Source organism: Macrobrachium rosenbergii, chromosome 15, assembly GCF_040412425.1.
Source record: "Macrobrachium rosenbergii isolate ZJJX-2024 chromosome 15, ASM4041242v1, whole genome shotgun sequence".
NCBI lineage: Eukaryota > Metazoa > Arthropoda > Malacostraca > Decapoda > Palaemonidae > Macrobrachium > Macrobrachium rosenbergii.
In genome coordinates this window covers 23,518,841-23,531,933 of record NC_089755.1, presented here as the reverse complement: position 1 = coordinate 23,531,933, position 13,093 = coordinate 23,518,841, and the positions used below count along the sequence as shown (strand labels likewise).

The 13,093-nt window shown below is 35.4% G+C and overlaps 1 protein-coding gene across 1 annotated transcript in view; it reads left to right on the top strand.

The window, feature by feature from the left end:
• Positions 1 to 12,495, top strand: part of LOC136846461 (Golgi to ER traffic protein 4 homolog) — a 127,557-nt gene extending 115,062 nt beyond the window's left edge. The window contains exon 8 of the mRNA XM_067117258.1: positions 1,536 to 12,495. Coding sequence (XP_066973359.1) covers positions 1,536 to 1,651 — 116 coding nt within the window. The 3' untranslated portion in view covers positions 1,652 to 12,495. The remainder of the gene's footprint in view (positions 1 to 1,535) is intronic.
• The last annotated feature ends 598 nt before the right edge of the window (positions 12,496 to 13,093 follow it).

Here is a 13,093-nt window from a genome sequence, read left to right as displayed (position 1 = left end):
CTGGCACTGCCAAACTACCTTCACCATATTCTTCTGGAAGGAGATCACCCACAAGTCCTGTGAAACCTTTTTTTGCGGCTTGTGGTGGTGGCTCAACAAATAGTGTTACTATTGAGAATCACCCAGGTATCCCATGGCTCATTCAAGTACTTTGGCTAGAGTGTTTAGGGAAGAGATGGTGTGCACTGACCTGTTCTCTCTCCCATGACCACACTTGCAAACATTCTTGCTAGAGTACAACTTAAACCCAAGTGAGTACTGGTAAGTGGAACTTACAAGCTCCTGTTCTACTAATCTAGAATGCAAGCCCCTGTCACCCCTTCTGTAACAAGGGAGGGTGAAGCAAGCTAGAGCCTTTTATCCATAGCAAAGTCTGCAGACTGACTGTTTCTAACCCCCAGAAGGGGACTGAGTTATTCAGAATTAGTTTGACATGATTCAGGTCCATAACATAAAGAGCAGGGATAAAGGAAAGCTCTCCCCTGCCTTTTAAGTAGTGCCAGTGGAGCAGCACTGCTCTGTCCTCTAGGGCAGTGCCATTAGAGTGGCACCAGTGCCATTTTTCTGCATGGCGACATTTCTCTCTGATCACTATGGTGCGCAGCTGTACCTTGTAGGAACAAATGCCAAATTTTTTAAAGTAATTAGTATTTTTTCTAGTCATACAAACCATAGCCTTTCATATTGGAGGTAACCTACCTCATCCCCCAGCTTCATTTTTTCCCATCAGTTTTTCATTTTGAATGCAGGCTGGAAGGACAATGTGTAGCATTGTTTGGGTGAGAATAGGCATCCCTTTTCTCCCATCTCTACCTAGATACCACTCTTGTTTAGTCAATACACAACTGACCAGTGCATGTGCAGAAGGGTACTCCACATATGAATGGCTGAGATTTGTATAAAAATACAAATTACTTAAAAAATGTGACATTTTTTCTTCATAAATTTCTTGATAGCATATTGAAAGTTTATTTATTTGCCGTTTCATTTTCATGAACCAGTTGAACATTTGAGTCCATAACTTCTAGCTCAAATGTAGTTTTTGAGAGCATACCAACTAACTCCTTTACTTTTTACATTTTTTCCTCCTCCTCTTCCTCTTAAAAGTGCTGCTTGTGCTTCTAACCCTATTAATCTTAGCTTTCCCTCAACATGTTCCACTAATTTGTTAATATATTTTCCACTTCAACATGTTAGCAAGATCTGCCATTTTTTTTATTTATGACACTGGAACATTTTTGTGTGAAATGCTTTGTTTCATGTACCTGGATGTGCTATGCATAGTGAAAGGCTATTTTATGACAAATGAGTTAGTATTAATAACTTTCGGTTAAATTTTATACTGAATTTAGGGAGTAAAGTAAAAAGTCCAGTCTTGATCAGGCAAGAAGTTTTATGGAATTAAATTGAATGTTTCAGCTGCTTATATTCTCAAAGCATCTGAGAAACAGAACTGCCTGCATACCATTGTATTTCTGCATTTGAAAAAAATTAAATTTGGACAGTTTCTTGCTATAATGACATTTTCTTAACAGGAAATTTACTGCAAGGGTTGCTTGGAGGTGGACTTGGAGATGATGATTCTGAGGATGAGGTTGGCATGGATGGTTTAACATCACGGCAACCCCTCACTTCAGAGGAGTTAGACTAATATCTTTGGTATTTAGGGATGCTGTAACAGATTTATTGAGTGTCATTTCTGTGAGTATGTAATAATAGTGAAATCTCGTTCCTTTTTCCTTTCAACTAATTGTACAGTATGTTAAGTTAGGAAAAGGAAAATATGTTCATTGATGAAATGTACTGTATATGAATACTATTTTTTTTCAGTGAGGTTAGGTCATTGCAGAAAGATGATGATCTATGGCTGATGTTTATTGTTTTCTTAATTTAGAATAAAAGTTCAGTAAGCACATTTTCACTGAGATTATTCATAACAGTAGTTCACTTATCACCAGTGATAAATCTAATTTTACCGAATCCATCCATAATGACTTTGTTATATGGTCTCGGCGTGCAAGCGTTGTCATGTCATTTCAGGCTATTAGTGAACAAATTCTCTCTGACATGTTCAAGCTGGTATGTCTCAGATGCTTACTGAATGAAATACTATTCAATGTATCCCTGTTTAAAGTCATAAGCCCATATTTTTCTTATCTTTAGTCAGTACCAAAGAGGATACAGGAGAAAGGTGGTGTTTATAATATATTCAAACTTCAGAGTTTCTTGTTGAATGAAAGCCAGTCACTTAATGATTAATTTTACTTGCACATTATAAACTTCTGAAGAGCCTCAAGTGTGTGTGTTTTCTTTTTTGCTTTTTCTCCATGTACAGTTTCTTACTGATGGTTTTAAAAATGCAGGTGTATGGTGATATTTACATAGTCAAGTCTCAGTGTTCAGGGTAACACTGAAAAAAGCAATTTATCTTTTGGTAGGATGACTGTTCATACTATTGTATGAAGGAAACAAGCTTTAACTAAGCTTGGTTTTGTAAATTGTCCCCAGCTACAAATAATGTTGTTAATTTTTACTGAAATAGGACTTATGCCTACATAGAGATTTATTGTCTGGAATTTAGATAGAATGGAAGATATTACTTGGGATGTTCATAGGTACATTCTCACATTTTTTCCTTTTGTAATATTAATATTTGGAGTATAAAGATACTTAAAAGTTAAATTTAGGGAATGAGTGGTTTTTCCTTGTCTCTTTTTATCTTTCTAGATAAATCCTATGTTTAAAGTGAGAAAATAAGTACAGTAATAGTAAAAATCTTACTTATCTTTACTCAGTACAACCTTTTGAGTGTATTTTGGTGATAAATATTGAAAATTATTTTTTTCTGTACTATATTTACTTTTATTGCCTGTTTAGGTAACTTGGTTTCACAGACTGCCGTGTTGGCTGAAATGTGCTCAAGTAGAAGTTTAAAGGTATAATGATTGACAGCATGCTCAGATTTTTGCAGTGTCTGTACTTCATGTGTCCTTACTGTATACTGTACATGCATGGTTATTTTTAATAAATCAATGTATTTCCTATATAATACTTTCAGAAAATGTCTTTTATTTGATTTTGAGATTGTCCAAGTCAACATGTTTATTGCCACAGTCAGTGCTTCATTTGGTTAAATGAGATCATGATTAAGATGTCTGAGAGTAATAGAGCTCTGCTATTTTTGTTCATTAGTTTTTCAAGTTATCAGAATGCTAAGCACCTCATGAAATGGAATAACCTTGTGACACTGATGAATATTAGCATCAAGTACATCATTCCCAAGTTTAAAAAGAAAGTTCTACTAGTTTGTGTAATGTTAAAATCATTGAACCTTATCTTTCCTGAATAAGACTTTCTTGCTTTATTAAACTCTCTCAGGTACTAGTATTTGCAAGCTTTTGGCCCAAAATCATTTTGCAAATATATACAATTTTTTCCCTGTTACTTAGGTCGGCGAGAGGCATCAGCTTGCATCCTTCTCAGATCTCTTGTCCTTGATTAGCAGTCACTAAGGCATCTTGTAGCTTTCCAAACTTGCAGAGCTGCTTTTTTATATCAGGTTATTAAGCATGATGTCACCAAGTGCTTGGCTATTTAGATTATCAAAATATTGGAGACCGTCTCCTTCTCCAGGAAAACAGTAATTTTTTTATACTGATCAATACGCAAAATAATAGACCTAGTACTAGTACTCTGCTTCATCAGTGCCTCTTTGAGATTTGTGGAACAGTAATTTGTGTATGAACATACAGTTAATATAAAGTTTAGTCTATCATTACTCAACCATTAGTTGTATAATAATTCATATACAGTATTTCGGAAGGCCATCATCCGTAGATAAATTAACAAGAATTTTGTGATAGTTTGGATATACAGTGCCTGTTGCACTTAAGTTGTTGTATCACTCTTTGACTATTTCATTATTGCAGTGTGTTGGTTTTAATTCAGATTATGATTTATTAGTATGTTGTTTGAGGTTAAACATTTTGGAACTTTTTGCTCAAAATTCTGCCGATAGGTGGTAAAAGGATGTGCCAGCAAGTTTTTAGAGGTCTTTTGATAATTTTCTGGTGTGATTGGTCTCCCAGATACTGCACCTCTTGAATAGTCTGTATGATAATTTGTCAACTGTAAATTTTGGTGGAATTATGAGAGAATTAAGTGTTGGTTTCAGTAATGCTTTGTGTATTGAGTTTGTGTACAAATTACATCTTATTCTTTTGGAAACTCCATATTTGAGTATTGATAATTAAAGAAGGTTGAAAATTTACAAAGCTATAAAATGCTTATATAGATTGAGTACAGAACTCATTTTCCAGGTTTTCATTATTCTTTTACACCAAAATATATGGAGCAGTCTAAGGCCAAAATATATGGAGATGGCTGCTTGGTAACCTAGGCAGGGTTGAAGTTATACTTAGCAAAATAGTTTGCTTGCTCGCAGACTAAAGTTTTTTTTATACTCCAAATTTCTTGTAAGGTTTTTAAGGATTTAATAGATGTTGGCTGCTGAATTTTTAGTGGGGAAGGTTACAAGTGTGATATGTATTATTTTTCATAAAGTACAAGCCTAAAAGATAATTACAGAATAATCTGCTCATCTGTGAAAAATATAAACAAGAAATAACAAATGAATAACAGAGCAGACATGTACAGTAACAACAAAACAAGTCAGATAATTAAGGCAACATTAGTAGCATTAGTCTATTAAAATTTCATGTATTTTCAATGATATTGTCCGAAAAATTAAACTATCACATGGGACTGTGTACATCCTGAAAGAACAGCAGGTACCTTACCTTTGCCTGAAATAAAGTTAGGGGTTGGGGAAAGCCACCCAAGTCAAATACCACAGGTGCTCTAGAGCAGACTTTATCAGGCTAAGTTAGCCTGTATCCTTGTGAATTTGCCTTTCTCTGTTAGAGAAGCAGTTATTAAAATTGCTCTCAGCACTTCAGAACCTTAAAAAAAATATGCCTTTTTGTATAATGTGTAAAATTCCATTTGTCACTGTAAACTGTTGAAAAATTTAAAATCTTTTAAAGCACTTTGTTCATTTACTAATTTCATCATGACATTTGTATGATTCTCTATATAATAAATCATAACCCCACAACTTTATGAGGATATTTGGTTGCAACCACAAATAAGATTGGCTGAACATTATACTTCATGTGACTGTACTAATGGCATGATTTGTAAACTAAGTGCAATAACTTTAAAATTGGTGCAACATTGACTAATAGTATCTAGGTAACTATTCATCTGTGACAGAAGTATAGAAGAATAGGTGTACAAATTAATGATGTAAAGGAACTATTAGAGAAATAACATAGGTAATTATAGGCACTTGAATTTATTGAATTATTAAACAGTGGTAGAAAAAAAGATCTGAAGCTTGTGGTATTATCATCTTAGTAATAGTTATTGTAAGAAATCTTACAATAACTATTTTTCTGGCATTGATGATAAAATACTGTAGATTGTGGCGAGGGTAATGCAAGTATTGTCAGATATTCAGAATCATATAGTAGTGATAGTAATGTAAAGCAAATTTTTTCAAGCATAAATAACCCGTGTAAATGTGTTTTTTAACACCCTTACAGAACACTGGAAGGGTGAAGATTGCCCTGTAATTGTTACAGCAGAACTTGATCACTATTTTATAATAGGTGTTATTGCATATTTTACTTGGTAACAACACCATTCATGATGCCACATATGTTACAGCTTTTTAGCTTTGTTTTGTATACTTTACCACTATAAGAAATGTATGGGGGATGCACCTCACGTCATAGGTCAAAGGAATATTTGTATAGTAATATTTTTGTAGGTCACTGTAATGATTTTCTTTCAAAAGTTTACTACTTAAGTATTATATGAAGTCTTAGAGCGCATCCTTATATCAGTAAAAGGTGTTATAAACACATGGCAAAGACATCAAAAACAGGTTGAATATAAGTGATTGATGTATTGCTTCATATGATTATCCAGCATTGGCCAATGGTTCATTATCCAACGGTCATTGACTTACTTTCAACCTGTTTGTAATTTGTAAGATAAGTTGCTTCCATGTGTTTGACGTTTTAGTGTAGTGTGGATGCACTCAGTTAGGTAATTTCCATGTTCATGGCCTAATTTGTTTAGTATAGCTTGAATTTTTATAGTTCATATATAGGCAGTCCCCGGTTATTGGCGGGCTCGGTTATCTGCGACCCAGTTTTTCGGCGCTTGTCTAGTGACGAAAATCAGCAATTTTTGGCACCGATTTCTGCTTATTGGCACTGATAATTGCGTATTGGGACTGATACATACCTAACAGAGGCTGATAAGTGCCGAAAATCGCTGAAAAAGTGCTGAAAATTGCTGATTTTCTGTTATCGGCGATTTTCGCTTATCGTCACGCCGTTGGAACAGAACCCCCGCCGATAACTGGGGACTGCCTGTACTTTGATTTTGAAATGTTCCACCTTAAGATATTCAAGATGTGAGAATGTACCTACTGAGATGATAAAAATTTAATTTTTTGTCTCATTCCTTTAAGAATTAAAATGTAAGATTACAGTGGAGAAAAATTTTGGTGTTTGAGTTGGATATTAACAGAAATGTTACCAGGAAGCTTATGTGAGGGATAGGCATAGCCAAGTATTACAATCTTTTGACTTTTCAGAATTTAGCATTCTGTGTATTAGTGCAAAATAAGGCCCCTGGGGGCTGTTATGCACATGTGATGTCAGAATTTGAGGTAGAGGCTGTGAAAATCTTCAAATAGGTGAAAAATTGGAGAAGAGAGGCCTGCAGTTAGTGTGAATAAAAAGCTTTGGTAACAGTAAAGGAAGCAAAGGAAAAAGTACAGGTAGGAATGTGACCATGTGACTGCTATTGGAAAGATGTTGTGGGGTGAAATCACTGTTGTCCTGAATGTAACAGATAGTATCACAAAAGATAGACAGGATAATGAAATATATGCAGAGTAAAAGACTCACCGTGCCCAAAGTGAATTAGAAGGGCTAGTGGGGGAAGAGAGAGAACCAAAGAACCATGTTAAGGTAGTCTGGCAGGTCTTAGATGTAGTAGAACATGTGTTTCAGATGTGTTGATGAAATAGAAAAAGATTGGAGATCAGTGATATATTTCCTATCTAAGGCCTGTACTACTCAATGCAGTGGACCAGGAACTGATAAAAAAAGATGTAGATAATGTAAAAAAAGATGTGGCTTAAGAGAGTTAAATTACGGCCAAAATAGACAGAAAGGCTGTATTATAAATGAGGAAGTAGCAGAGAGGTGTCGTTGAGAGGCTGACAAATAGACCGAGATGGTTTGGACCTATGATGAGAAGGGATGAGGAACAGTTGGTCAGAAAACCCAGAGATGTTGAGGTATTAAAAAGTCCTTTTGTAGTCATTTGTTTTGATTTCAAGTTCAGGCTGTTAATTGTAAAAAACAGAGTACTGGTTGAAGCGAGTGGATTGGATATTCAGCAGTCCTAAATCTATAGTGATGTAAATCTTGATACAATCATTATTTTAAATATTAGTGCCAGACTTTCCATTGACAGGGTTAGATTTTTTTTTGTCAAGTCCACATTTTGCCAGAATGTCCATAGTGTCTAGGTCATCACTTACGACAGATCTGGCCCTTGTGTAATTCCAAGTCTTGTGTGTCATCTACCAAATATTTTGAAAGATTTGCTTCTGAAAAAAATACAAACATTCCATCTTGTAGTCATCAACATTATAATACTGACACTCCAAAAAAATGTTGGTATTTTTTTAAATAGTTTAACAAGGTAACAATTTTAGGGCTTGCCTGAAGGGTTTTTTCATTACAGAGAACTAAAATTAGAAGAAAAATAAATAGCCTGAACAGCTTGAGAGAAATAGATTCAAGTAAAAAGCAGAAAGGAATGTAGTTGGGGCTAAAGGGTTGCTGTTAAGAACTTTAGTACTGTCTCAAGTGTGTCATGCAAGGCACACTGCATTTGGTACAGTATGGAAGGCAATAATTAAAAAAAACCACCTTGCAAAATAAGTATGAAAATGTGTGTTAAAGAACTACGAAAAAGAATTTGCTTTAAAGATGAATACAGACGTCTGTATAATGTTTATGACCATGGTTCTGATTATCTGATGTGTACTGCTGCACCAAAAGTCGATATGATTCTTTGTTTTATCCCACACCCATAATTCCCTCCAAAGCTAGCATCCAGGCACCCTGTAACATTCTCAGTGGTTGCATATGTTGCTGCAGCATCACAGTGTCTGTGTTCAAAAAGCCCTTATGTGTTGTACTGTCTTCAAAGTTTAATAGGTGATGACTTTTCCTGGAAAGGAAGGGAGGTTCCTGTGTCTACCATGTATCAAAGATGTTCTAAGTTTTCAGTTCGTATCCCACTTGGGTAGCTGCTGTTGCCCATGATTTTTGCTGTAGTGTGCTAACCAGTCAAGTCCTCCTTATGTTTCCAGGCTTTTGGAACCATTTAGGATTGCTTTGTAATATTTCCAGTTAAATTTTTTTCGTTCATTCTTTTATCATTTTTCTTGTGCAGCAGTGGTCGTAAACCCGTTTGTGAGAAACATTCTGGTATACTCAGAATAGGAAAAATTCATGTGGAGATTCATAAGGTGTATGGCTAGGACAAACCTATTTGTGAAGTGATGAAGATTAAAGGTTAACTTCATGCAACTTTATCTGCTGTACTGTACCTCAAATAGCAAATTGCTCCGACATGGATACAAACCTACTCTTTCATACGTGGAATACTCACGCTTGGCATGAGTACTCCATATATGAAGAAAAATACAAATTACTTTAGAATGTGGTATGTTTGCTTTGCAGTGTATGAAAAGGTGTAAAAATTCTGAATGGAAGATATGAATAGAAAAATGATGCTCACTGACTGATATGTGCTGATGTCTGCAATGTGCTATGACAGAAGGCTTTCTTTAAGCCCACATTAGTTAAGGAAAAACAGTGGAAGGGTAACCAAGACATGAGCACGGTTGAAGAAAATGATTGAGGATAAGGTTAAACTCTAAAAAAGTTTTTAACTGTTAACATAACAGGCCTGTTCTATAAAAGGATCCCAACAGAACTTTACCTATAAAGGCGCAAGTCAGGTGTCGGACCCAAAAGGTTAACATTGGTACCAAGCAGTAATACAAATAGGTACATAATAAAAGCCTTATGTTTACCATGATAGAAGCTTGACTTTTACCGAGCAAAGAATGGTCACTTTGAAAAACAAAAACTACCAGCCTGTTTTCAAGCAACGCAACCACAAAGATGGGTCACAGCAGTGTTATCCTCAGAAGGGTATCATCCCTGATATATAAAATCTCATGGAGAAGGACGGGTTGCCCTACAAGGTTTTATTAATCATGAGTAATGAGCCTGGCCAGCCTCAGTTGATCAGCATCAAAAGTGTTCATGTGGCTATTTTTGCCACTGAACATAACCTCACTAATTAATCACTGGACTAGGGTGTATTAGAGGAGCCAAGGCCTCATTCTCTCGACAGGTATTTGAGATAATTTGAATAGTGATTGATGTTGAACTTTATATTAAAGCACAGACTACAGGCAGTCCCCGGTTAACGGCAGGGGTTCAGTTCCTGGCTGAACGGCGATAACCGAAAATTGCCAGTATTAAAAAATCGCTGATAATTATGGTAATAATTGGCATTTACGACGTTTTAAACACCAATAAAACACTTATCTGCCATTAACTGCTTTTTGGCACCAAGAAATCACTTAGTGATGCCGATAGACCGCTTACCGATGTTGAAACCGTTGCTGAAAATCTGGTTAACAACGTCGTTAGCCAAGCGTCGTAAACTGAAAGGCTGTTAACTGACATCACCAATAAGCAAGGACTGCCTGTACTGGAAAACATTAACCACTGCTGGTACAAAGGAGTAAAGATGAATTAAAGCCAAAACTTGTGGATACATGCTAACGGAATTTATGGATGGAACTTGTATGGAATTTCAAAAACATCCCAGATGTTGACAAAGGTAAAAAGATTCTGATATGGTAGAAAGTGGAAGATCATGTTGAAAAGCTCTGTTTAGTTTTGACAAATGAAGAGTTGGAAGACCTTGTCAAGTTATCTAGGTAAGATGAGGAAGGAGAAGGAACTGAAAATGAACCAGCCAAGTGTACTCTTGAATAAGGGAAAAGGAATAATGGCCCAAAGTGCTGCATTATACCTAGTTTGAAAGATAAGTTCATTTGGACATATTTAATGAACGATAAGTTGTAAGCAGTAACACTTAACAATAACACTATCATGAGGTACATTTAAGGGCTTGTCCTCACGACAGTAAAACGTCCTAAACATTCGTTGGCAGTTTATCATGAGTCGGTGACTATAAGTGGAGATCTAATCCATCTTGCCATCATATTGATTGCACAGCATTATCATGCCACCATCATCAAGGATCATGGCAGCAACAAAGAAGGATGAAGTTGGTGAGTACCTAAGTAGGCAAAGAGATTTTCACATAACAGGTTACGTACAGCTACATGATGCACTATTTTTCATTGTAAAAGGTTACAGGTTGTATTTCCTTCATCCCTTGAAGTGTATAGTTTTCAGTTCATTTATCCTCTTGAGGTGTATATGATGTGCAGGTCTTTATTACTACCATATTTAATATTGATAATTTCTCAAGCATAACTTTTGTAAAGTATATAAAACACATTATTTTTGGGGTCTGCAGATGGTTAGCTACTATTCATGTTTCTGACATTTGCAGTAGATGGAGGAACATATCTCCCATGAATACAGGGCTAAATATATAAAAAATAAAAAAAGTTGTAACAGATTATGAATAAATGAAAAGAGCTAATACATATCTTATTGGCAGTTTTTTATTCGGATTCTTTCTGATTTTTGGCTTAATAGATGTTGAGGAGTGTGAGTGTTTGTAATCAAGTGTGGATAAGGATGTTCCCAACAAACAGGCTGTGGGAAATAGCACTTACAGTGTACCTGGTGCAGCTCACTGTGGGTTCTTTGCAGCATCCCTTCATCCTTAGCTGTGTTTTTTCTTGCCTTTTGCTTTTCATTCGTTTTCTTTGGTCTCTTCCACATAGCTGTCCAACGACTGTAAGTATACCCCTTCCACATTTAGATATTTAAATGAAAATCGTCTATAAGTATGCAGTACCCCTTTCATATTTATATATTATTTAAATGAAAATCCTTCAGGCAGTATCTGTGCAAGTCTGCTGGACTTTGTGGTTTCAACAGCAACTAATAATAATAAAGAATAATCTGCAAGAACATATCTTTGTGAAATGCAGATGTCAGTAACTGAAACTGACATGTTATTTAGATCCGTAAACTTGGCTGTGTTTAATCATACAATTATTTTTGGATGCTGTGTAATAACAGGACCTGTTAGGAAATAAGAACTAAAAGCTTATTTTGAATTTGTATTGTGTTGGATCAAAATACAGTGGGTAATGTCCAGTTTGAAGGTCAGATTGGCCCTTTGTCTTTTCAAGCCATTTCTCTATAGACTGTACAGTACTACCTTTGAAAACTGGAGTACTGTACAGTGCTGTACTTATATAGTTGAGTGGTGGTGGTTTATGAACTCATACTTTACAAAATTTGAAAACAAAAAGTAAGAAACTATTGTAAAGTATATTTTGTGTGTTGAGACATCGCAGTTAATACTGTGACCTTTGTTGAAAAATGAGAAAAAATCCACTAAAAACAATTTATGCATGTCTCCATAGCATTGCAATAAACACTATGGATACTGTACACCATATTGTACTTACAATAAGCTGTTTGTAAAACTTTGGAAACAGTATCTTGACAAAGAAATGACTGCCAGTGTAATGTATAGAGAAAGAGAAAGTAAGGTTACGCATTTCCTTATGTTGACTACTTTCAACACATTCTAGACAACCATATGTAGTACACTTAATAGGAAATGCTTAGGGGCTTATGTGCAAGTGGAATTAATATTTGACATATGTTTTGTGTGAGGCATTTAAAAATATTTACCACACATTAAGGCTACACAAATTGTTATTTCCTATTCATTTAAACTTGTTTGCTGCTGTTTTTAAACTATGTAAATAGTCCAGATGTTAAGTGTTATGTAGACACCTTTTGCTACCAAGACCAGTAAATGTTTTAAAGACAATGTACCAGACAGTGGTGCAGCATTTTGTAAAATTTTGAAGAGTAAAAAAGCCAGAGGTTGAATCTGTATTCCCCCAATAACCTTTTTGAAGACTTGTTTCTTGAATTGTAACCTAAGACACTATTTCTGTTTTGGTAATTTTGTCAGTGTGCAAAATGGGATACAACACAAACTGCCTTAGATACAGATTGATTTGTATATATTGTACTATGTAGTGTCCTGTAAATTTTTTGAATCCTTAAAACCTGTTGATTTCTGTCTTTCCTCAGCTATTTAATTTTTTGTATGTACATGACATGCTTCTCTATTAATCATGACAGAAGAACATATATTTTTCTACTTTCCCACAATACATTTGGAAGACCTGCCAATACATTTTGTGCCACTGTCTTTGTGGAACATACTCGCCATGTTGAGCAAATTTGAAAGTATGCAAAAGAACAGTATTGTGATGCATTAGCCTTTGCTCTCAATTTTTATACTACATAACTTTTGAAGGTTTGGGATGGATTTCATAGTTAAGGTATTTAAAGATGTGGATGAAAACTGGCTTGAGTGTAGAGCCAAATTTTTATTTTATGTAGTTAGTGCCTACAGCTATTGCAAATATTTGTTCCTATAGGATAGAACTGCTTTTCATATATGAAGTGTCCTTCAATGCAAGTTGGAATGGCTGTTGCATCTGGTAACAAGGTAGTTACTGGTGGAGATGAAAGGAGAGGAGGTAACCCCTCACTTGCCTCCCTCTTTCTTTGGACACCATTGTGAGAGGGAGTGTCTGCTCCCTTTTCACCTGTAGGCTCGTTAGACTCTTGGATATGGACGAGTAGCTTCTTCTTATTGTTCTTTCACCTCCTTTTGTGTACTCTGATTTTTTTTTTTACTTGTCTTTTCCAGTTTTTTCTTAAAAGATGACATGACACTG